At 42.2% G+C, this 13,500-nt stretch overlaps 1 protein-coding gene across 9 annotated transcripts in view; it reads right to left on the bottom strand.

Moving 5' to 3' along the window:
* Positions 1 to 488: 488 nt before the first annotated feature.
* LOC106613081 (RNA-binding protein Musashi homolog 2) overlaps positions 489 to 13,500 on the bottom strand; it is a 326,713-nt gene continuing 313,701 nt past the window's right edge. For 2 of the 9 annotated variants that reach the window (XM_045724695.1, XM_045724696.1), the window contains exon 12: positions 492 to 1,227. In XM_045724695.1, coding sequence (XP_045580651.1) covers positions 1,163 to 1,227 — 65 coding nt within the window. In that variant the 3' untranslated portion in view covers positions 492 to 1,162. Of the gene's footprint in view, positions 1,228 to 3,678; positions 3,756 to 5,445; positions 5,601 to 11,211; positions 11,410 to 13,500 lie in introns of all 9 variants that reach the window. The other 7 variants (XM_045724689.1, XM_045724692.1, XM_045724690.1 and 4 more) reach the window with 7 other exon arrangements.

Genomic DNA, 13,500 nt, shown 5'->3' with positions numbered 1-13,500 from the left:
GAAGAAGTTTGGAACCACCAAGACCCTTCCTAGAGCTGGCCGCCCGGCTAAACTGAGCAATCGGGGAAGGGCCTTGGTCATGGAACCAAGAACCTGATGGTCGCTCTGACAGACTAGTCAGGATCGAGGGAAAATGAATGGAGCAAAGTACAGAGATATCCTTCATGACAACATGCTCTAGAACACTCAGGACCTCAGACTGGGGTGAAGGTTCACCTTCCAACAGGACAACAACCCTAAGCACACAGCCAAGACAACGCAGGAGTGGCATCGGAACAAGTCTCGGACATGAACCTGATCGAACATCTCTGGAGAGACCTGAAAATAGCTGTGCAGCGACACTCCCTATTCAACCTGACAGAGCTTGAGAGGATCTGCTGAGAAGAATGGGAGAAACTCAACAAATACAGGTTTGCCAAGTTTGTAGTGTCATACCCAAGAAGACTCGATGCTGTAATCGCTGCCCAACGTGTTTCACCAAAGTACTGAGTAAAGGGTCTGAATACTTATGTAAATATGATGTTTTTTATTTGTAATACATTTGCAAAAAATTCTAAAAACCTGTTTTTGCTTTGTCATTATGGGGTAATGTGCTTAGATTGATGAGGGGAAAAAACAATGTAATACATTTTAGAATAAGGCTGTAACGTAACAAAATGTGCAAAAAGTGAAGTGGACTGAATACATTCCGAATACACTGTACGTGCAAACTGACACCTGAAATGTTTTCCATTACCAAGGATGAAAACAAACCATAGCAACATAGCAATCTATTTTTTTTAAATAAAACATGAAATAAGACAGTTTACATAAATAGTTACTCATTTAACATAGTATCCGATATTTGTGTATTTTTGATCCTAAGTAAAAAATATAATGAATCTTCCTTATTAATTTGAAGACTACATTGAAAAGAAAGAAAATAAACGAAATCGATTTAAAAAAAGGAACATTTAAAGGTAAAAACACCTAAATCCAACACAAAGTTACTGGGTTACAGTTGGATATTATGGACGTGAACACCAGGTTTGGATTATAGTACAGCAGATTGTAGTTTCTTTTTCTGAGATGATTTTGACATTTTCTTCAGTTCTTCTTCACATGGTGCCACCTCCACTCTTCTCCTGTGGGTTGATGCTGTAGTGCTTGGTGTTGGATGGCATCACCTGTTCACATAGCCAGTTAAAAACTCCGCCCGGTCTTCCCCGGGCCTCCTGAAATACTCTGCTGGAATGGGAAACGGAGACATTCAAAGCCAGTAGTTAAAACCAAAAGCTCCCCCTTCTCTGTAACACTGATACAGTATGTCATGTCTGATAGCCTTTCCCTCAACTGCCAATATTTTCTTCTGTGCCATTGTATCTCTTCATTTTACATTTCTCTTGATTCTAAAACATTTGATTGATGGTAGAACCAATTTTACAGAGGTTTGAATTGGTTGAAGCAGCAGATGGTCCAACCTGAATCATCTCAAACCCAGCCTCTGCTGGGGAGAGAGAGCAGAACGACTGCTACATCCCATGGGAGCTTTTTCACTGCCAGAAAGATGGATGGCACTAGCCTGGAATCCACACTCAATTATCCTGCTTCACTTCAAGAAAGGATTCCAGGCTAGGATGGTCACGGCAGTGAGACACCAGCCCAGACACAACATACGGTACCAGTAGTATCTCTGCTACCACACGACACAGAGCTTTATGGAAGAGGGGCAGCAGGCATGGACAGGACATCACTCCTAGCATGCACAGAGACAAGCAGTACCGCCCAGCTACCAGTTAGATGAGGGGTTTGTTTTTTTAAAGCAGGTTTACAGAAAACTGCACTTCACTCTGTTGCTTTCTCTGATGGCTTCCACTGTGCTGTGTGGTGCTGTGCTTTTATATACACTAGCAGTGCATTTCAACAACAAATGTACACCCACTGCCTCCCAGACCCATGGTGATCAGACAAAAATACATACGGTGAAAACTAGAGAAACTGATGACTACATCTGTCGCGTCATTCCATTTCACAGCAATTCACGAAAGGACATATGGTGCTACATAGGGGGCTACATAGGGTGCTACACAGGGTGCTACATAGGGGCTACACAGGGTGCTACATAGGGGCTACACAAGGGGCTACACAGGGTGCTACACAGGGGGCTACATAGGGGGCTACACAGGGGGCTACACAGGGGGCTACATAGGGTGCTACACAGGGGGCTACATAGGGGCTACACAGGGGGCTACATAGGGTGCTACACAGGGGGCTACATAGGGTGCTACATAGGGGGCTACACAGGGGTACATAGGGTCCTACATAGGGTGCTACATAGTGGTCACTAGATCAGTGGTGACACCATGCAATCACTTCCACCAGTCTGAAACATCTGTCCAACAGAGGGTTTTATGAATAAGACTCCAGAGGAGAGCTGGACTGGGGTGTCTCTGTCTGGGTTAATCTAACTCCACACAAATCAGAGTGCCTAAGACTGAAACTTGAAGTGGTGTAGAGGACTGTTGCAGCTGGGTTGCTGCAGTGACTAACACTGCCCTAAGGCAAAGATTCTCACTGTAGAGAGACACACTCAGTGTACACACACGCAAGCATGCACACACTCCACTTGTCCCTCTCATACTGTACTCAAACTGCACACAAATACACTTTATACACACACGTTTTTGCTGATGTGGCTTCTAAATGGCTTCTACACAGTCAGACAATTATGTTTGAAAGTTTGTTTTCATAAAGCTACTCGATAAACAGCGGCGGTGAGGGTAGAGATGCTGTGTTCTCGAGCGGAGGAAATTACCCAAAGCTGAACGAGTGCACAGATCCAGCTCCACCTCACTCACAACTCTATCTCCATATACTGAACAGTAGCACGGCAAAGAAACCAGAGTCTGTTCCCAGATTGTAAACAGGGTGGTTCGAGCCCTGAATGCTGATTGGCTGAAAGCTGTGGTATATCAGACCGTATACCACAGGTATGACAAAACATAAATTTTTACTGCTCTAATTACGTTGGTAACCAGTTCATAATAGCAATGTTTGTGATATACTGCCAATATACCAAGGCTAAGGGCTGTATCCAGGTACTCTGCGTTGTGTCGTGCTTAAGAACAGCCGTGGTATATTGGTCATATAGCACACCCCCTCCGGCCTTATTGCTTAAATAGCTAATGCCAACCCACAGCACTAGATATGACTGACTTGGTTATGACTCTTGATTGATTGCTGAATTCCAGTGTAAAGCTAGCTACATTATATACATTGACAACATAAGAGAAAGCAACAGTGAGGAAAGCAACAGCAAGGTTTGCATAAACCCAGTACACTTTTCTTATGCAGACTACTTTCATCATTTATTTTAACGGAATACATGCTTAGCCTTCTGGAAACAGAGTAACAAAGTGACAGTATTGGGGGAAATAGTGTCGGAGCATTACAAGTTAGAAATGTGCATTTCAACTCTCAGGATGATGTCACAATGGAAAATGACATTCACTTTTTAAAGGGTTTTCAATACACATATACAAATATACAAAATAAGAATGCAGAAATGTAAGCAATGTGTAGAAACCCTGTAAAAAGTGTTGTCTTGTTTTTTGAGGGAGAGGAACTAAATCAGACAGAAATAACATGAAAATAGAATAGGTAAAAAAAGAATAAAATATTATATAAATGACATAATACCTCGAATGAGATGGCAACCAACCACCTGTTAGGTTTCAATGGTATCCATTTGTAAAAGCGGTTGCAATCAAGGGGCCCTAAAAGTGTACAGTTAGTACTTGTGTCAATATGCATTTCAGGGAAAAAGGCAAAAAATAAACCTATTAATGGTGAGTATATTTTTGTCATAGGATGTGCTGCCAGCATGAATGGAAATGTATCTCATTAATTTCCTCAAGTTAGGTTCGTTTTGGCCATCGGAACTGCATTTAGGTCCCATTTAATTTTGAATATGGAAAATGGCCACACAGAGGTGGGTCTCAGGCAGTCCCATTGTGGTGCTGCCAACCTGTCTGTGTCCTAGAGCAGAGCTCTCTTTATAGGCAGCATAAATGAAATAAACCTATTTCTAAAGAGTCATGGACATGGACACAGAAGAGCATGTTACCGCTGGGGTACTGCTGTGGTACATACTAAGAATACATTTTTTCTTTGATAAGAAGCAGTGATTAAAACCAACTGAATTCTGCAGCAGTGGACAGCAGTAGTAATTGGTATCAGGTCTTCTTACAGCAGTTCTCTACATGGTGCATGTAAATCGTTTTTGAAGGTTTTCTGCATTCACCACCAATAAGGATCCATTTTAGCCATTGGGATCATTTGCTCAATGATAAGGGGCTAATGCTTGCTAAAGCAGGAGACTAATGTTGTTAGCTTCATATGTCTAACTATACTGTGTATGTATTGTGCGAACAAGGTTTTGTTAAGACTGCATGGATCAGTAGAACTATAATGTAATCATATTCATGCTAACATGTTTTCATGAAACCACCAGCAGAATCACAAAACAACTTCAGCAATGATATCAAGGGTGGAAAAAATGTACTTCTCCAAAGCGAATGTGTCACCCAACCCAACATGTAGGTGAAACTGAACTTCAACAACCAATGTCCAAAAAATTAATATTTGCTATATAAGACAAATCATAAAAACTGAGCTCGAAGAGAAAAATATTAGCCATTTCCTTCTATGTAGGTTGGGATAGCCATATATAGCAACAGCATGAAATATTTCTGACTAGGGATTTTGAGTGCCAATGTGCCGGTCATTTCTGAAATATAGACAAGCTCTTCTTTGTCAACCAACATTTCACTTATTGAGGTTGAAACTGTCAAAGTCAAGTGGAAGTTGACATTCCATTCCGATTCGAAATTCCAAAAGATGGTTCAGCAGTTAGCTAATCTAATGCAAGTCCTCTCTGTTTCCAGAGTGGTGCTTTATGTGCCGACATGGTTCCATTACAGTTCTAACATGCTAGAAATGCACTGGAAGACAAGGTGTTGGATGGGCCAAACATACAAAAAGCCTTATTCTGTTTTCAGAACACCTTCATGTTTTGGACATGAGTTCAAACAGGGCAGAACTGTATTAATTATCTGTGTGGCCTTAAGTTACTCATCCATCTTAGTTGGAGCAGATTTGCCTCCGTGGTTTTTCTACGGCCGGCTAAAATCCATCAATACCCTCGTCAAAGGTTCCAGACAGAAGCAGCCAACAGGGATAATGAATGTCAGTGGCTTCAAAGGACATTGAGAAAATATTCTTACGACAGTGTCAACGCACATGGGGTTACTATTGATTTACATAATGCACTTTGAACAAGGACCCTTTCAAAGGCTAGACCTGGAATTCTCCTGTTCTGAGCATTAGGATGACGGTTGACAGCACAGAGAAGATGAAGGCAGTATTAGAGGAGGTGGACGAGTTGCTGGAGTAGGCCATACTTACAGCAATGCTGTGGCCGAAGCCAGAGCCAGGCTGGGGGCTAGCAGCACTAATGTAGTTGCCCACGCCGGAGTCCTGGCTCGTAGTGCCATAGAGGTCAGCCACGGGCCCGGGACTGTTGGTGCCAGGGAAGGCTCCGGGCCGGGCCTGGTTGGTGCCTAACGGAGGGAGGTAAGCGGGGGAGCCAAAATTGGGATGAGCAACGCAGATATTTAGGACTGGTGGTGTGCAGAGATGGATAAAAGCTGAGTACGAGGCTGAGACCTGGCATGCACAGTGCGAGAGACTGTAAGGACACTGGTGAACTGCAAAACAACTAACTTGACCCTTACCTTAACCAAACCATTACCTTAAAGAGAAAATCCACTCAAAAACGATGTTTTGGTATTTTTTTCATTAGTCCACTTTTGATACAAACCCAAAATGTTTTGCATGTCAGGAGTCAAGTTTTCAAGATGTTGGACTTCCAAGAAGCAAAGTGTCACCGGCCACATTATCATGATGACGCAAAATACCAGTTTGAGTGGATTTTCCCTTTAACCTAATTTTAATCAATTCTGAAATTAAATATCGGTTTGCAAGTCAGGAGTGTCCGTGTAGCCTTTTCCATGCACAGTAATACTGGGCTGGAAAACACAAAGCACAAAACTCAATACACTACAGTCAAACAGGAAATGACAACATTAGAGAGGAAGAAGGAAGAGTGTACATAGTTTATGTATACATTTATTAGGCTCAATGCTTTATTCCCCAGTTGAAATAGAATGTAACGCAAGCAGAAATTGATTAATCTTTTTTAAATGTGCCGTTTGTTTGAGGAGCCTGGTATAAACATATACATATGGAAAATGGATACATATTCTACAAGCTATCTGACCAGCTCCAACCAAACATGGTTCTAAAAGAAGATGTAATTTAGGATGCTCATGCATGACAAGTTTTCTACTTTTACGTACTCTAAGCATTCATATTCCATGCAAACTATAAAAGAGCGCAGAAGGGAAGATATGAAGGCTATTTGTCTATACAGCAGCTGAAGGAGCTCATCTCAAGATCCTATAGGAGGTAAAAACGTGGCAGAGGAAAAGTGAGCTGCCTCTTTGCGGGTCCCTCTCCTTATCACTTTTTTACATCTCTCCCCCTCGCGCTGCGTCTTGCGTCCGCCAGCGTCAAATATGACTGCCAGTTTATGAATCCCTCTCATACAGTAAATTGCTCTGGGGATTTGGGCACAACACCCCCTATCTAATCAACACCTGTCACTAGGAGAGGCCCTCTCTCTCTCCTCCTTTAAATATATGATGGTGATTATCTTTCCCTTAGTGCCAGGGGTATCAGGCCTAGCTGGTGCCTGACAGCCAGGAAATTACACAGGGTGTCCTGGGTAATGCCTGCTAAAAGACTGCATCATCGAGTCACTTTTCCACGGCAGCCTACCACCAAGCCCAGCCGGCCCTTCCACACAGAGAGAGGCAGAGAGAGAGGCAGAGAGAGAGAGACAGAGAGAGAGAGAGAGAGAGAGAGAGGCAGAGAGAGAGAGAACACATTAAAGAGCAGAGAGATGGAGCCCTCTGCATCTCAGAGCTCACCCAGAGAGAGAGAAGAGAGAGAGACAGAAGAGAGTTTGTGCGTTAATGTGTGACGGGAAAAAGTCTGAAAAGCCAATCTATACTGAACAAAAATATAAATGCAACATGTAAATTGTTGGTTCCATATTTCTCTCAAATTTTGTGCACAAATGTGTTTACATCCCTGTTAGTGAGCATTTCTCCTTTGCCAAGATAATCCATCCACCTGACAGGTGTGGCATATCAAGAAGCGGATTAAATAGCATGATCTTTACACAGGTGCACCTGGGAACAATACAAGGCCACTAAAATGTGCAGTTTTGTCACACAACACAATGCCACAGATGTCTCAAGTATTGAGTGTGCAATTCGGAATGCTGACTGCAGGAATGTCCACCAGAAATGTTGCCAGATAATTTAATGTACATTTCTCTACCATATACCACCTCCAATGTCGTTTCAGAGAATTTGTCAGTATGGGAGGGGGGGGATTTCTGTCTGTAATAAAGCCTTTTTGTGGGAAAAAAATAATTTGGATTGCCTGGGCCTGGCTCCGCAGTGGGTGGGGGTCTGGCTCCGAAGTAGGTGGGCCTATGCCCTCCCAGGCCCACCCATGACTGCGCCCGTGCCCAGTCATGTAAAATCCATAAATTAGGGCACAATGAATTTATTTTAATTGACTGATTTCCTTAAATGAACTGTAACTCAGTAAAAATCTTTGCATGTTGCGTTTATATTTTGGTTCAGTGTAGATGACCTTGACAGTGTATGTGGGGAAAACTATGGCTATAAAGCGAGAGGCAAAGAGCACTAGACAGTCTTTTGAAAAGTAGAACACAACGCCAGGGAGAAATCCCAGACCAATAATACTGGAAATTAAGAAATGAGAGAGCAGGAAATAAAAAAAGAATAGGGGAAGTCGAGGAACCATGGGGTTGGCTTAAATTACTCTAATTGTTGTCTAGACCACTTGAGCCATTGCTGCAGTCAGCTCAGCACCAGGTGACCGTCTGTTTAGTGTGTTGAAAAGACAAATTAAAATATATAAAAACAAGAGCATATATTAAATAAAAAAATTGGGAGCCCATGGCGTGGTCTGCTCATTTTTCTCGCTGAGTGCCGCTCAGTGACACTCCCATTAATAAAGGAATATTAAATCAGTCTTTCCACTGCAGCCGGAGGCTTTCGGTTGGTGCGGATGTTCATTGAAAGGGAAGTCTATTAATGCGCTGGATCTGAAGACTCGTGAGAATAAGGGTTTTTAAAACCTGCTCAAGAAAGGAGACAGTCTGGATGAGAACGGAGGTGGATTTTTGCCACACATTGTAATACGTGTCAAAATGAAATATCTCATTCAAAGCTACGTAGGCTACGCTATACAGATACACGTCTATGATCACCATAGATGATTGGATTGTGAAATATGTTAGTGTAAATGTGTTGCTCTCTAACAAGTGTATAAAAGGCACAGTACTACCTGTTTGGGGGTAGAAAACACACACACACACCAGATCAAAAATTCCTTCTCCCCCTAACATCAGCAGATTAAATAATGACAAAGTTACGGTAGCCTCTTTGTGAGGGAGAAATAAACCACTTCTCAGAGTGACACTGCTGCTTAGTAGTATCAAGCAATGTCTCTGATTGGCTGCACTGTTCTTATCAGAGTGACCCAGTCCTAACAAGACTGTTTTAACCAATTACCCACTCTATCTCTGTTTATACAGCAGGCTAGATCCCTCATAATTGGTGGACTTTGTTGAATTGCACATCCCCCCCAGCCGTTCCCATGTTGAACAGGATTAGGTATTTGAACCACACTGTCAGCCCCACTAATAACTACACATGACTTACGCTGATTGGAGCACAGTTGTGGGGTTAGAACACTATTGGTGATTTAAAAAGGTCAGAGTAACCCGATCTCATTGCAATAAAATGCTCCAGTCTAGATTTACAGGAAATGGGGTTTTAAGGTACCAACAAAAGAACTGGCAAAGCAAAAGAACAGTAAGGTGTGTGTTTCTAAAAACCATATCATTCAGACTGTCAGTGGATGAGCTATGATAGTAAGTAACCTGTTCAATGCTTTCTGCAACTCGTTGTTCCTTCTTTGCTCATCAAATAGACTACATTCCAGCAACAAAACAATATCTCGAAAGATGTCAAGCCAACAGGAAAAATTTGCCACAGAACTTTTGCTCAACTTATTCATGATGATATTCATGAACGCTTGTCATACTTTTGTAACAAGAGTCAAATACAAGCTTTGGGAGCTAAATTTATGGGCACTCATTCTTTATGACAGATTCCTCATCAGGGTTCTCTCTCTCTTACTTAAATGAGCAGTCTAAATACATATAAATGCAGTCATGTCAATTATGGTTCATCACCTTACATGAAAAAGTAATACACTGTACCAACAAACAAGATGCAATGTGGGTAAGCAAGGGATGGAGATCAATATTTGAAGAGTGTTATAAGAATAAATAAAATTGTCCTTGATATATCTTAAACAAAAACCAGTACTGACAACAATACACTGTATGCTGAACTGAAAATGAGTAACACTTATACATGTACTGTATGCCTATGTAGGGCAGCAGGTAGCCTAGTGTTTAAGAGCATTGAGCCAGTAACTAAACGTTTGCTGGTTCAAATCCCTGAGCTGACTAGGGGAACAAATCTGTCGATGTGCCCTTGAGCAAGGCACTTAACCCTCATTGCTCCTGTAAGTCGCTCTGGACAGGAGCGTCTTCTAAATGACTTAAATATAAAACATTTAAATGTTTGTAGGCACTACAGTACATTAGGTCACCATAACTGTGTGAAATGAGAACAGGGTGTCTGTCTGTCAACAGACATCCATCTATCCTTCCCTCAGCTCCACATGAAGTGAGTAAGCAGACAGAGACATGTATACATACATATCAAACTAGGGGGTAGGCTGGACACATAACATTTTTAACTACGCTTTTTTTCTGATAAAAACGAGTTCATTGCATCCACCGTGGAGCCCAGTTTCATAATATGACCATATTTCCCAGCTGCTCGCCGTCGTTTTGAAGTGATCACGAAAAAACAGGCCTTATTTTAGGGCCTTTTTCACCCTGCCAGATCCTATTAGTTCTATTGAGCACCGTGGCACCAACTCGCCTTCAGAACGTTCTATTCCCAGCTTATTGTTCTACGTCACAATGCCTGCTTCACTATTGTTGGCAATGAGACCTGCTCAAGTTGTTTATAGTTAAAAAGTAAACAAACTAAAAATTACTCATGGAACTCTGAGGAACTCCATTGTTTACTATAGGGGAATTTTTGGCATGTCTGTCTATTTCGCCAAATATCTCGCAATGTGTATTTTTAGATTTTTTTCAAGTCGGATGCCATTTTAATCATGAGAATCTCCTCTTCCTAATTATGTAAGTTTGGCCAGCGAGCTTGGTTGTCATCAAATATTAGCCCCAAAATACATTTTGCCCTTGGAACGCTGAGCTCCACCCATTGTTTTCCTATGGAGCGGCATGCCAGTCTATTTCGTCAAATATCTCACGATGTATATATTTATATTTTTTGTCGGGCACCATTTTAATCAGGAGAATCTCCTCTTTGTAATTATGTAAGTCTGGGCAGCGAGCTTGTTTGTCATCGATCACTAGACCAGAAATCGTCAGAAGTTTTCATTTTTTCCCTACTTTCTCATTACGCAGACATAAGCACATTTGACACACAATCGAGGTGCGGAAGTTTACTTTCTACACAAGTTGTTTGTTTTTAGTTTCGTCCGACGAACAGATTGTAGTGGTAAAATAAAAAGTGATACATTTTTTTGTGCCATTTAGGCAAAATGGAATTCTAAGCATCACTCCAGTCAAAACAGGCTCTGCAAACGTTCGATTCCATTAATTTGCTATGGGCTCGCACTAGTGTTCCAGCTTAGCAAATGTTATTTTGCTGTTTTTCAGCCTTGGGTGAATTTTGACTCGTTCTATTGTCCAGCCTACCAGGGGTGCTACGCTACAGTACATCACCTTCCTGTGATAGTTATTGTTCCCTTCTCTGTCTCTATAAACTCCTCTTTCCTCTCTCTTTCTTTTACACTCCCTCTCTTTTTCTCTCTCTCACAATAGCCTCATGAATTCGTAACTTGAATGGCATCATTGACTGATTGAAGGATTGAAGGAGACGTTAGCAGGGTACACACCTGGGCTCTTAAAGGGGTCCGGGCTGTGCTGCAGGTGGTGCTGGAGGGGGGAGTTGCAGGCGGAGGTGGCATGATGCTCACTGTGCTGCAGCATCTGAGCAGCCTGGGGCCCCAGGGAGCCATAGTCGGCAAAGGAGCAGGGGGGGCCCCGCAGGTCACTGGGCCCGGCCCCGGAATAGAACCCATAATCTGGGAACCCTGAGAGATAGGGGTATAGTATAGGGAGGGAGGGAGGGAGGGAGGGAGGGAGGGTGGGAGGGGCGGGATGGGACGCATGTCCATCATCGTGGAAACACTTTACACAGTACTGTAGTAATGTAATGACTTGGTTTTTGTGTGTGTTATTTTATTGCTATGTTGCTGTTGTTTTTCTAAATGGCATTGTAGTGTGTTACAGGGCAAGGCAAACTACAGTAAACATCCATACTGGTTTTCTTCCTGCTTCTGCCCACCACCCCCCAGCAGCCCCACTGAGAGACTGCGTACAGAGGCACTACACTACACACACACCAACCCTGCTCCCTAACACTAGTGTAGCTGAAGACTTCCACAATGGAACTCAATGTGGCCTCAAGCTAAAAATGATGGTCAAAGAAAATCTTTAGTAGAATTTACAACAGGTCAGCTCATGTTATCATCACTTGCTCGCTTCAAAATACACACACATAATAACTGTGTGAAATACACACACTAAGAGCTCAAGGGTGAAAAATAACCAAAATGAGATTCTCCTAAAATAAGCAGGAGAATGATTAAGAAAAATCTATTCTTCATGTTTGGGCTTCTGCTCATAAATCAATAAGATTAGAACAGAAATTCCTCATACATTTTAGATTTGACATAGGCAAGATTCCACAATGTACTGGACTACTGATGCGGAGGAGAGGAGAAACAGACAAGGCATTTGTTAACTATAAAGCTTTATGTCCCCACAGCTCTGTTCCATAGACACTCAGCGCCCTCACAGAGAGCTGCATTATCTGTGTAAATGGACTGCACTTTATCAAAGATATTTTCTTTTTTATTTGAAATTCAGTTTAGTTTGGTAGTTTTCAGACCTGATTTGCTAGTTTTTATTTTGTTATAGTTGTATAAAAAGATGTATATTTTGTTTCAGTTTCAGGGTTAAGGACAGAAAACATGCCTGGGAGGCTAGGAGACAGTTGTGATTAATAGTTTTTTTGGTGTGTTTTTGGGGATGTTATTTCTTGCAAAGAAAGATATATATACAATTATAGTCATGTTTGGGGATGAATTTACTTCTGCCAGATGCCTTTTATTGAGGTTTTGCACTGAACACCATTGCACTACATTTTTTGCCCATTGAAAACCATTCAAAAAGACTACAAAAGTATTGGGTCAGGTCATAGGTTAGATTAGGTATAAATTATAAAGTCAATAGCACAGAGACTGGTGAAAAAAATATGGTGGAAGGAAACTCTCGCCCATGTTAACACCAATCTTTTGATTTGATTTATTAGGATGACCATTATCCAACGCCAATGGTGACAGCTAGTCTTACTGGGGTCCGTCATATAACAAAAAAGACAGCAACAAAATACTTTACAATTTACATATGTTTAAAAACATGAACATATAGTGTGTGTGTGTGCATCTATCAGTTACACATACTGTACATGTCAGTACATACACACAACAAGGTAACTGAAGTAAATGACTATCGCCCCGTAGCACTCACTTCTGTCATTATGAAGTGCTTTGAGAGACTAGTCAAGAATCATATCACCTCCACCATACCTGCCACTCTAGACCCACATCAATTTGCATACCACCCCAATAGGTCCACAGACGATGCAATCGCCATCACACTGCCCTAACTCATCTGGACAAGAGGAATACCTATGTAAGAATGCTGTTCATTGACTACAGCTCAGCATTTAACACCATAGTACCCTCCAAACTCATCATTAAGCTTGAGGCCCTGGGTCTCAACCCCGCCCTGTGCAATTGGGGCCTGGACTTCCTAACGGGTCGCCCCCAGGTGGTGAAGGTAGGAAACAACATCTCCACTTCGCGGATCCTCAACACTGGGGCCCCACAAGGGTGTATGCTCAGCCCCCTCCTGGACTCCCTGTTCACCCATGACGGCGTGGCCATGCACGCCTCCAACTCAATCATCAAGTTTGCAGATGACACAACTACAGTGGGCTTGATTACCAACAATGACGAGACAGCCTACAGGGAGGAGGTGAGGACACTTGGAGTGTGGTGTCAGGAAAACAACCTCTCACTCAACGTCAACAAAACAAAGGAGATGATCGTGGACTT

The sequence above is a fragment of the Salmo salar genome, chromosome ssa09 (genome assembly GCF_905237065.1).
Source record: "Salmo salar chromosome ssa09, Ssal_v3.1, whole genome shotgun sequence".
Lineage (NCBI taxonomy): Eukaryota > Metazoa > Chordata > Actinopteri > Salmoniformes > Salmonidae > Salmo > Salmo salar.
Note: the sequence above shows the minus strand (reverse complement) of the source record. Positions and strands in the feature narration are given on the sequence as shown.